At 39.6% G+C, this 12,873-nt stretch overlaps 1 protein-coding gene across 1 annotated transcript in view; it reads left to right on the forward strand.

Moving 5' to 3' along the window:
- LOC124120969 overlaps positions 1-12,873 on the forward strand; it is a 260,732-nt gene that overhangs the window by 225,267 nt on the left and 22,592 nt on the right. The window contains exons 12-13 of the mRNA XM_048389199.1: positions 6,993-7,103; positions 8,659-9,813. Of these exons, the coding sequence (XP_048245156.1) occupies positions 6,993-7,103; positions 8,659-9,813 (1,266 nt within the window). The remainder of the gene's footprint in view (positions 1-6,992; positions 7,104-8,658; positions 9,814-12,873) is intronic.

Here is a 12,873-nt window from a genome sequence, read left to right on the forward strand (position 1 = left end):
TGGGAATGAACACAGACAGTATCATTAGTAGCATACAGTCAGAATATCAACATAAGCAGTATCACCTGTATCATAGAGCGTGGGAATGAACACAGACAGTATCATTAGTAGCATACAGTCAGGATATCAACACAAGCAGTATCACCTGTATCATAGAGCGTGGGAATGAACACAGACAGTATCATTAGTAGCATACAGTCAGGCTATCAACACAAGTAGTATCACCTGTATCATAGAGCATGGGAATGAACACAGACAGTATCATTAGTAGCATACAGTCAGGCTATCAACACAAGTAGTATCACTTGTATCTTATAGCAAGGCTACCACCACAAGCAGCATCACCTGTATCATAGAGCGTGGGAATGAACACAGACAGTATCATTAGTAGCATACAGTCAGGCTATCAACACAAGTAGTATCACCTGTACCATAGAGCATAGGAATGAACGCAGAGAGTATCATTAGTAGCATACAGTCAGGCTATCAACACAAGTAGTATCACCTGTATCATAGAGCGTGGGAATGAACACAGACAGTATCATTAGTAGCATACAGTCAGGCTATCAACACAAGCAGTATCACCTGTATCATAGTGCATGGGAATAAACACAGACACTATCATTAGTAGCATACAGTCAGGCTATCAACACAAGTAGTATCACTTGTATCTTATAGCAAGGCTACCAACACAAGCAGCATCACCTGTATCATAGAGCGTGGGAATGAACACAGACAGTATCATTAGTAGCATACAGTCAGGCTATCAACAAAAGTAGTATCACCTGTATCATAGAGCATGGGAATGAACACAGACAGTATCATTAGTAGCATACAGTCAGGCCAACAACACAAGCAGTATCACCTGTGTCATAGAGCGTGGGAATGAACACAGACAGTATCATTAGTAGCATACAGTCAGGCTATCAACACAAGTAGTATCACCTGTATCATAGTGCATGGGAATGAACACAGACAGTATAATTAGTAGCATACAGTCAGGCTAGCAATACAAGTAGTATCACCTGTATCTTATAGCAAGGCTACCAACACAAGCAGCATCACCTGTATCATAGGGCGTGGGAATGAACACAGACAGTATCATTAGTAGCATACAGTCAGGCTATCAACACAAGCAGTATCACCTGTATCATAGAGCGTGGGAATGAACACAGACAGTATCATTAGTAGCATACAGTCAGAATATCAACACAAGCAGTATCACCTGTATCATAGAGCGTGGGAATGAACACAGACATGATCCTTAGTAGCATACAGTCAGGCTATCAACACAAGTAGTATCACCTGTATCATAGAGCATGGGAATGAACACAGACAGTATCATTAGTAGCATAAAGTCAGGCTATCAACACAAGCAGTATCACCTGTATCTTATAGCAAGGCTACCAACACAAGCAGTATCACCTGTATCATAGAGCGTGGGAATGAACACAGACAGTATCATTAGTAGCATACAGTCACGCTATCATCACAAGTAGTATCACCTGTATCATAGAGCATGGGAATGAACACAGACAGTATCATTAGTAGCATAAAGTCAGGCTATCAACACAAGCAGTATCACCTGTATCTTATAGCAAGGCTACCAACACAAGCAGTATCACCTGTATCATAGAGCGTGGGAATGAACGCAGAGAGTATCATTAGTAGCATACAGTCAGGCTATCAACACAAGCAGTATCACCTGTATCATAGAGCGAGGGAATGAACACAGGCAGTATCATTAGTAGCATACAGTCAGGCTATCAACACAAGCAGTATCACTTGTATCATAGAGCGTGGGAATGAACACAGACAGTATCATTAGTAGCATACAGTCAGGCTATCAACACAAGCAGTATCACCTGTATCATAGAGCGTGGGAATGAACACAGACAGTATCATTAGTAGCATACAGTCAGGCTATCAACACAAGCAGTATCACCTGTATCATAGAGCGTGGGAATGAACACAGACAGTATCATTAGTAGCATACAGTCAGGCTATCAACACAAGTAGTATCACTTGTATCTTATAGCAAGGCTACCAACACAAGCAGCATCACCTGTATCATAGGGCGTGGGAATGAACACAGACAGTATCATTAGAAGCATACAGTCAGGCTATCAACAAAAGTAGTATCACCTGTATCATAGAGCTTGGGAATGAACGCAGACAGTATCATTAGTAGCATACAGTCAGGCCAACAACACAAGCAGTATCACCAATATGATACAGTCTGGCCATCAACACAAGCAGTATCACCTGTATCATACAGCTAGCTATCAACTCAAGCAGTATCACCTGTATCATATAGCCAGCTATCAACACAAGCAGTATCACATGTATCTTATAGCCATTTCTATAAGCCATTCACCTGTATCATAGGGCGTGGGAATGAACACAGACAGTATCATTAGTAGCATACAGTCAGGCTATCAACACAAGCAGTATCACCAATATCATATATGAGTATCCAGGCAATGTAAACAAGCAGTATCACCAGTGTCATACAGCTAGGCAATGAACACAGACAGTATCATTAGCAACATACAGTCAGACCATCAACACAAGTAGTATCACCAGTATCATATATGAGTATCCAGGCAATGAAAACAAGCAGTATCACCAGTGTCATACAGCTAGGGAATGAACACAGGCAGTATCATTAGTAGTATACAGGCCAACAACACCAGTAGTGTCACCAGTATCATATGGCCTGTGAACGTGTTTGAAGATGGTTGTATATGTAAATAAACATGTTAACTTACATTACAAACTATTTCATATAATGTATTTTCAGAGCATGTTTCAGAAAATGTTTCGTACAATGTTTGAAGATGTATGTAGGCGTTAACCATTAAATAATTCAATTAAATCAATTACCATATTCATATAATTGATAACAATTGAATATGTATCTAAATGGAGATTCTGCAATGTATTTTATCGTGTATTATATCTGTAGATATAAAAATGTCAAAATGTTCTTAGTCTGACTAATTTTTAACTATGAGCCATAACAAATTGAAATGGTCAATGTTGTACATTTTTTTAAAGTAGTTCATTGCAAGTTGCTGTATTTGGTCTGTTGTGGCCGTTTGAAATGGAGAAGAACAGTTTGGGACTTGAGATAAAAGTACATTTACAGATAAATAAGATATCTGCTCTTTGGGTGCCAAGGTTGCTAAAATCTGATCTAAAAGGAAAAACGAACTGACATGTCAGAGAACAGTTAGAGCTAATTGATGAGGATGTTGTCAAATTCAAAAGGAAATTAGTAACAGGTTATGAAACATGGGTCTACCACTTTGATCCTGAGTCAAAACGTCACTCCATGAAATATCAACAATCCACTTCTCCGGCACCAAAGAAATTCAAGTCTTCAAGATCAGTGAAGAAAGTTTGGGCCACTGTACTCTCGGACGCAAAGGGTGGGCTCCTTGTTGATTACACTGAAAGTCAAAAGATGATTGCCGGTGCCTACTTTGTTCATTTGCTGCATCGCCTGGAAGATTCTATCAAAGAAAAGCGGGGAGGGATGTCGACTGCTGAAGTCCAACTACTTCATGACTGTGCCTCTTCTCACACCTCTCGACTTGCAAAGGCTGCTGTGTGACGATGTGGGTTCGAAAAACTTCCTCACCCCCCATGCTCGCCAGACCTGGCACCAAGTGATTTCCACCTGTTTCCTAAACTGAAAGAACACCTACGTGAGAAGCGCTGTCACGACAACGGTGTCCTCAAAGCTGCCACGAATGGGGTTTTCAGTGTGGCTTCAGAATTCGAAAACTACTTCCCTGACTAGAATTGAAAAGCTCGATATGAGACGTGTATTGAAAAGCAATAAAATTATGTTGAAAAATTAAAATAAACGCTTTAACAATTGTTGGTTTTGTTTGTTAGGCTTAGAACATTTTGACAAGTCAAGGTATATGTATAAATGCATAAACGTATGCCAGACTATAGTTAATTGTCTCCCCGTTTACCAAAACGGACTGCCCTTTTGCACACCACAACAGGCGAGGGCACAGTGAGGTCCCACAAACATTACTGGTAACCTGAAACCACCCTGCCAAACAGAGCGTAGTCACAGCTCTATATCGTACAGGCGAAGGTCTGTAACGATGGAGTGTTTTATAGAGGTGGCACTACTCCTGGTATTACTTGGAATCGTTGACGGTACGTTATCTTTTGTTGTAATAAGAACATTCTGGTTGGCTTAAGCATTACTTTACCAACAGTCCTCTGGAGAGAGTTTATCGTATCTTTGGCGTCATGAGACGTATTCTCACTGAACTTCGAACCCACGTCTGGAAAAAAACCGATTTTGTATTGAAGTTACTGTAAGCTGGTGGTACATATTTCCCAAAAGGTTTTCTTATATGAAAAGGATAGTTAGATAGCCTTGTGGATATATTGTTGCCTCTCTTCGCTTCACGCCTAGGTTTGACTCCCCTATTTGTGAACTTATCTCACCGACATTCGTTCTTACATACCCGGAATATATGTCCCAAGTTTCACTGAGTATAACCCTTACTACCATTTACCCAATGCCTTCGGGTAAACATCGTTTCATTTTAGCTCAATGATACTTATGCGAGATAAGTAAGTTACTTAAGGTGTGTTCCGATCGATTTCTCAGTGGGAAAAATGAGCGGGCTACATGAGTAGGCTACATGAATAGGCTACATGGAAAACAATTGCCCGCTCCTTAACCAAACAGAAGCTAGTATTGTCATTTAAGGTGAGATAAATTGCTGTGTATACGCTGCACCGGTATGCGGTGTAGTAGTAACGCGTCTCTCTTTTTTAGTCAGCTTAAATTAAATGAGGTTTTTAAAAGTCAAATGAACCCTACACCATAAACTTTGCGCAAACCCTACTGTTGTCTGACTTGAAGCAATATAAAGAATAGACTATGGCCTACGTTGCACATTGTGTCAAGAGAGAAATATTTCCTATTATGTGACGTGCTCTGACTGCTCTTTGGTCTGAGTACTCGTTGTTGCCTATCGCCGTCGCTTGATTTGTTGGTTGAAAACAACGACTGCACGGAATATTTCCAATGGATCCACCGATGGTGGAATGTAGTGTATATGCTACATTAAATATGTAATGTCTGATTCACGCAGGGAATATTCCCTAAACGTTTCAGTGGGTATACATATTCCCTGATTTAACAACCCTGTTTTATACACATTCCTTGAATACCTATCCACACATACATTGTTTCCATGGTGTCAACTGATCTTTTACGTTAACTGGGTTTGTTATGAAGAAAGAATTAGGTATAACAACACATGTTTGTGGTTGATGCCCACTTGATATAACAATTAGTTATTATTGTAATCAAACACTGTTTAACAAAGACTGGATAGGCGTGGCCAGTAGAGCAGGACATGCTGACCCTTGTTCGCTAACAGCTGGTGTCATCCCTGATTTGCTGTGATACATTCACATAATTGTTACCACTCTTTTGCCTTTTTCGCCCAGTTGAATCTGTTTCGGGGGATAATCAAGAGAGACTATTCTCTGACGTTAACGTTTCACCATCAACATAATTTGAGTTTGTTCAGGACACGTTAATATTCTCATCATATATTGATGTACTATTGGAATATTATGTAAAGTATGTAAATCATTTCAAGTATATTTTGCGATATAACCTGTTCATTGTTCCTTATGCACAAGACAATTATATAAGCACCTTACAGGCCGAAATATCAGCTTACACACTTCATAAACAAAATGTTGCACCGAGGTAAAATATGTATTTTCAGGAAGAAATTAATAATATATTGCATCATGCTAAACTTAAACACAAGCATATCACATGTCCTAAATACATAAACAGACGTACAAATATCAGTTATGTTTGCTTGCCATCTCCAGAAGTTTGTAAGAAGTCACGGAGCTCCGAGACTGACAGTTCAATCCAACTGACATCTCGGAATGGTTAAGATGTAATTTCTTTGTTTATGTTTGACCTTTTCGCCTGTCTCACTTCATTCATCGTTTCTTGCCAATACACAACCTTCCTTTTGGTGTTTTGGCTCACTTCTCAATTAAGATCACTATGGTTCTCCATTCGTTTCCGGACATTTGATTTTGGTTGCTGTATCTTATTTATTTAATCATTAATTTTTTCAAAGGCCCGACAATTGAATCACGAACAGAGCCATAGTGAACAACAAAACCAGGGACGCTGGCTCTCGGTGTCAGGATTTAATTAGAATCAAAGCTTTGGAGGTAGATAATTCAAAAGCTTATTTCTTTTCCCGTACCGAGAGTCCAATTTAGTTTTTTGCCCTATCTCATTTCCAAAACAGAAAATGAAACTCCACAGGACCTGATACAGTGAACATTTCTTTCCTTCTCTATCTTTTCAACTGGACACTTATCCATAGACATGTCTCCACTATCAAATTCCTTTCAAGCACATCTGTGATTCTAAGTAGTTGATGCAACTCCTCCCTGGGTAGTTTTGAACTTCAAGGTTAATACGCGGGGCATGGAGAGGACAATGGGAACGTTTGTCTGTACATGTTGTTTTGTCCTCTACTGTACGCCTGAGTTCCCCTGTGTCATAGTAACCCCAGAGCCTACTCACGTCGTGTCTGTTATTCTCCATTCTGTATGATTGCAGAGAAGGACATCTTATTACATACCACTACCACTATGGGAGTCCCAGGTAGTTCTCTGTGAATTTGGGACATTTCAGGTAGAAGTGTAGCTCTAAAACAATCTTTACAAAGAGATGTAATGCACAAACGAGTCACATGTATATATATATATATATATATGTATATTCCACATGCATGAATCAGACATGGCATAACTTTTCTGAGCTATCAAATGTTGTGTTGAAAATAATACGCAACTATGCGACATTGATATAAGCTGTTTTCATGTTAAGAAGAATGTTATGTGATTAGAAACCACGCTCTAGCAACTGTGAAAAGAGTATCTGAGATCTAGTTTCTGTTTAGGTTCAGCAACTCCGACGACACAAACCCCGGCCTCAACTGCCGCAGGTGCAACGACACTACCCACACCTGTATCTAACAACACCCGGACTGGCGGACAAGAATACCCTGAGGGTATAAGTATAGACATAGCTTCTTTGAGTATGCGAGATTTGTTTAAAGCCGCTTTGAGCAGTATTTCAGTTATATCATGGCATGCCAGCTTGATGTTGGAGGAAAGCCCGATGTGATGCAAGTATACACAATATAAGGAATAACAAACATGTATTTCAAAGTTGTAATCCTAAAATATAATATTAAAAGAATCATAGCATGTAAAATGGTTAATACTATCTGATAATATCTAACAATTGAGTTTTGTTAAATTGTATACATTGTCTTTGATCACAGTTTATGGATTACCGTTTTGCTGTTTATGGTTTTGGTTATGTTGTCAACTTTCACGGTAGATGTCGGTTTGGTGTCTTATCTAGTGTGCTCTGGGGTGCGTTCCCCTCAGTGGTGTAGGGGTTATAGCGTTTGCACGGAGAGCAAAAGTTCGGTGGTTCCATCCCCTGGTCGCGTCAAACCTTATCACGGTACTTGAAGGATGGTACGTGTTGTTTCCTTGCCTTGAGCTCGGCATGATGGAGATAAAACAGAGAATGTTCGGCTCGGAGTCAGTACATTCCATATGAAATGAAATGTAATTAAAATCACTTGACATACTTGTTTTTGTTTCCATTATGACATGCATAGCAATAGATTTTTGAATATCCTTCTAAAGCTTTGCATCATATCATATGACTCAGAACTTGTGACGATCTTGAGAAACACACACTATTCTGCCAAATTTTCAACAGATATCAGTGGTATCTTAGACAATAATCAGACATCAACGTTACATGTACAGAGATACAAGGAAGGTCGGGGTATAGGAACATAAAGAAGGGGTGGTGCTCAACATTTCTTTCGAAATGGGGACTCTATTATTATGAGGACACCGCTAACCCCACTGTGACGTATTCATATCCACAGCAGCACACATGCACGTAATTATGATTTTATATTAACTTTTTCCTACACTTCCATTCGGCAGATGTGACAACATTTTTATACTGACAGTCATATAACGACCAACTGTATGGCTGTAAAACACATAGTCAATCCAAACGAGTGACAACTCCATTCAGCGTGGGAATGTTCAGAATGCCCTATAGTTACACCGTCACTGTGACTTACTGAGGAAGTGATGAACAAAACGCTGCGATTAACAAGGAACGCGCGAGTCGGCTGTTATTCACGCTACTGTTGTAGTTGTTTGTCAGGTCGTATATTTACAGGCCGACTTGATTTTTGTAAGTGTGTAAAATAACGTTTAATTTGCTTGTGCTCACGTTATACCTATTTTCATCGATGTTGTTATTTGGAACCAGATCGATGAGTGTCTTTTATATATAAAAGAAATCATGATAGAGTGACTATTGTCCTTTGGCGATCGATTTAATGACTTTGGACAGCAGTCACATTAACACATATTTGGTTTATAACATCAGAGTCATGTATGTCAACCCCAGGCACACACTGCATAATCGAGTGATGCGTTGAAACTATCAATTGTCAGAAGCTAGCTTGTACCGTTATTGTCCATTCTAAAACACAACTAACAAACTGTGTATACTTTTTCCAGGTGTAGGCTACCTCCTGGTATACATTCAGTATAACGCGCCGTTTGATTATGCAGTTACAGTGGCAGCTGGGGAAACAGGGGGATCCTTTCTGGTTGATTATCCACAGCTTGGATATAACGTCACAAGGACTGTAACGCCATATGGGTTCACTTTGGTTGACGTAAATGGATCATTGCGGATGACGGTGGGTGTGGAAAACAAGGCTTTCATTATCCACGTCTTTGGTGAGGACATGGGCGTTCACGGACACTGTGGATATGACATCTTTTCACCCCTCCCGATCTCTGCCCTAGGTTCCAGGTATGTAGTATCCATCTGTCTGGGATACAAGGGCCAGGTAGTGTTAGTGATAGCTAGCCACAACCACAAGACAGACGTGGACATCACGCTGATGCTGGAGGGGAACGTCACCTATGACAACATGACCTACAACAACGGAGACACGATTCACGTGACTCTAGATGAGTATCAGACCTTCACAATGAAGAGTGACTATGACCTGACTGGAACTGTAATCAACGCAACAAACACTGTAGCTGTGTTCAGTGGGGAAATGCAAGGCGATTTATTCACGGCCGTGACGCAACTATTACATGTACGACATCATGGGACGGAGTATGTTATGTATACATGTGACGTATTCAATCATAGGAACTGGACATACCAGCTGCAAGTTATTAGTGACCAGAGCAACACTGAAATTATGTTGAACAATGGATCTACATTCTCTCTTGATGACAACCGTGTATATCGCCAATACCTCGCCAAGAATGAGAGTCTATATCTTAATGCCACAAGGCCTGTCATGGCAACCCTGTGTAGAAACGACCCACATTATTATGATCATGGCATTGTTGTTGTAGTTCCAGTTACGTATTTCGTGAACAGTGCATTCATTCCTTATACAAAATGTATAAACATCCTGACTAAACAATACGTATCAGATATTGAAGTATTTACTGGTGATATGGTCCCTGTTACACTGGACTGGGTGGACATCCCCGGCAGTGATTACAAAGCGGGAAGAAATTGTTCATTCTTCAGTTATTTCGTCCGCTCTGCCAGCAGGTTCGCTGTATATGGGTTTTCCATAGACATTGTTAACGGAGGCTACAATTTCCCTACTAATCCATCAACTACAGGTGCTGATGCAGGTAAGTTGGACGACACCCTGCATTTGGAAAAGAGTTTTATTTCTGTATACACATACCGTGTTTACATTGTAGAGCTGTGTTATTTGTACATTTATCCCTGCATTGAATTTTGAACTGAAAACACCTATGAACAGTATGACGCATCTCGATGTCAGAATACTTACGCTTAAGTGGAATCGCAGGTGGTGTTAAGAAACGACACTGTACCAATGTCTGCCCCAGTGTTGCAAAATAACATCCACCTACCCAGCATTACCCAGCAACCCCACTCCACGCCCACTCCACTCCAAGTTTTACTGGTACAGGCTCATCACCAGAAGGCTCATTCGTCGGACATTCATGTTATTCCAGCCCCCACCTGCATAAAGTATCTCCATATTTGCTTATGCATATATTGTTTCTGTTGGTTTAATTAGTTTTATTCTCATATTCCAACTAGTTATCTTAATGCTTAATTTATCTTGTAGAAACCTGTTTGTTTACAAACATATTTAAAATACATTATTTGCGATGTTTTGTTTAAACGAATATGTTTATGTGCCCGATATATAAGTTTGTACTATTCTTTATTCTACAAAAAGATATATTTTTGTGTATGATTACATGTTCAGTTTGAAAAGCATGAGCGAAACAATCTACAATCACAAAAAAGGATCTGAGACATGCACGTCTCCATTGTGATATTTGTGAACTACCTTAATAGCTTGGGAGTAGGTAAGACAATTCATCTGCAATTCTTTGTGAATGTTCTTGATACATATAATGTCTTCATCTCAGTTTGATTGTTCACATTTCTTTAACATTGAGAGGGCATCGTGACTGAATGTTTGTGAAGTGATGAAAGAGAATGTGTATGTTCAATTATCAATTACACCTACCTCAACGTTTGTCGTCCTATGTCACTGACCTCTAACCACGGAAATCATTTTGCATCCGTCTTTTTAATCGTCAAGACTTTTAGGGCGGGCTTGTGTCAATGCTTCATGGGCTTGCATATACCACGAACCCTTAATGCTACACGGGCTTGTATACGCTATTAATTGTCAATGCTACATGGGCTTGCATATACTATAAACCCTCAATGTTACACGTGTTTGTATACGCTATAAGTTGTCAATGCCACACGGGCTTGTATATGCTATGAATCGTCATTGCTACATGGGCTTGTATATGCTATAAATAGTCAATGCTACATGTGTTTGTATACGCTATAAGTTGTCAATGCTACATGGGCTTGTATATGCTAAAAACCCTCAATGATACATGGGCTTGTATATGCTATAAATCGTCAATGCTACACGGGCTTGTACATGCTATACTTTTGCAACGCTTTCCTGACTTGCAAACACCACACTGCACGTGTACCGTGTAATTTCTCTGCTTTACCTATTATTAAATTAACACATATTTCAATTGTATATCATGTTAGCCTTACAAGGCCGTGTTGTATTTTCCTATTGAATATTGGTATTTGAATATAATAATTAAGTAAAAGACTTTTGTAATTGAACTGTTTCCAATAATCACTCAGATTGATAATATTGAATTTTTAACATAAATACTATTCAACTTTGTTTTCTTCTCTCCATAACCATCTTGTTCTTTAGAATGTACAAGTGTTGCTGCAAAGGTAATATGAATTAGTTCATTTATAGTACACCCTTTATATGCATTGTTTGTAGATCTCATTCCGACCGTTTACATTATTATAATAATCTGACTCGTATATTCTATACTGTGTCCGCAATCAGATATCAAATCATATATAATAATGTGAACAGTTACATATAAAGTATACACTTACAGTATAGTACAGTGGAACCCTTTATTTACCAGGCGATGAAATATTCGTGTCAACGAATCATTGGTTGGGAGTTACGTAGTTATCCCTAGTCTCGGCCACTTGTCTGCTGGTCCGAGACCAGTGATGGATTGTAAGGACTGGTGATGTTATACAAACAAATAGTTTGAAATGAAGTGTGGACTGCTTGGATTGAGCTCGTGACATCTACTGTTATACACCTGGGGGAAAGTTAAAAGTCACTCTTTTTCAGTTTAATAGTTCGTCATGTTTAGAATATATCTACACGTGACATTGATCTCATTTTGATGCGGATACCTGCTTGTGGGTTGAACAAGGACAATGCATGCTTCTCCAGATGACTGCAAGATGGTTGTATCGTACTGTATGGTTCACAGAAACAGAAGAGTGAACAGGTAGTAAAATGACTCTTGCCATTGGTCCTTTCATATGCCTAACATTTCCTCAGGTGTGTACAAAAAGGACAGCGTATCAGAATGCGTCCAGAAGGTCCGGACTGACGGGGGTCCGGACTGATGGGTGTCCGGTCTGATAGGGTCAGGTCTGTTGGGGACATGTCTGAAGTGACATGGCAATAAATTGCTTGTTTAGACATTATGGGCCATGTTCAGCAGTTACTTCACATGCACTGTAGAATCACAAGGATTCAACTGTTCAATATATAGATTATGTTATCTGTTGATCAAAGTCCTCTTCTCTCGCAGTACTTGCTATATGTTAAAAAGTGTGTATATATTTTAGTTTTTCCAAGACACATGGACTTGAAAGTCGAAATTTGTGAAATTTGTCTTAACCTCTGAGCCCTCTGATGTACATGTGGAGTGGACTCCTTATCTCAAGGAATGTGATTGTTTCTCCTTTCTTGCTTATTGCTTGTTGTTTTGATCAAAGCCTACAATAATGGTGTATTTCTATGTTAAGTTTGTTTATTTGTTTGATTGTTAGTTGTTTAACGTCGCACGGGAATCTGGACCAGACAATCATGTGATTGCCACCATGAGCATCCATCCATGCACTTGGGATACGGTAACATGTATCAGCCAGCCAGCGAACCTGATGACCTGATGCCGTTAGTCGCCCCTGACAAGCATGGTCTGATGAAGACCCATTCTATCCCGGATCTACACTTGGGGTATGTTTGTTTCCTGAGTCATGTATTAACTGCTGTCATCAAATGGAATGAATTAACTACAGTTATAACGAAGTGAGCTGATATATATATATATAATCGGGTAAGA

Source organism: Haliotis rufescens, unplaced genomic scaffold (assembly GCF_023055435.1).
Source record: "Haliotis rufescens isolate VD_foot unplaced genomic scaffold, xgHalRufe1.0.p SCAF_8, whole genome shotgun sequence".
NCBI classification, from domain to species: Eukaryota; Metazoa; Mollusca; class Gastropoda; order Lepetellida; family Haliotidae; genus Haliotis; species Haliotis rufescens.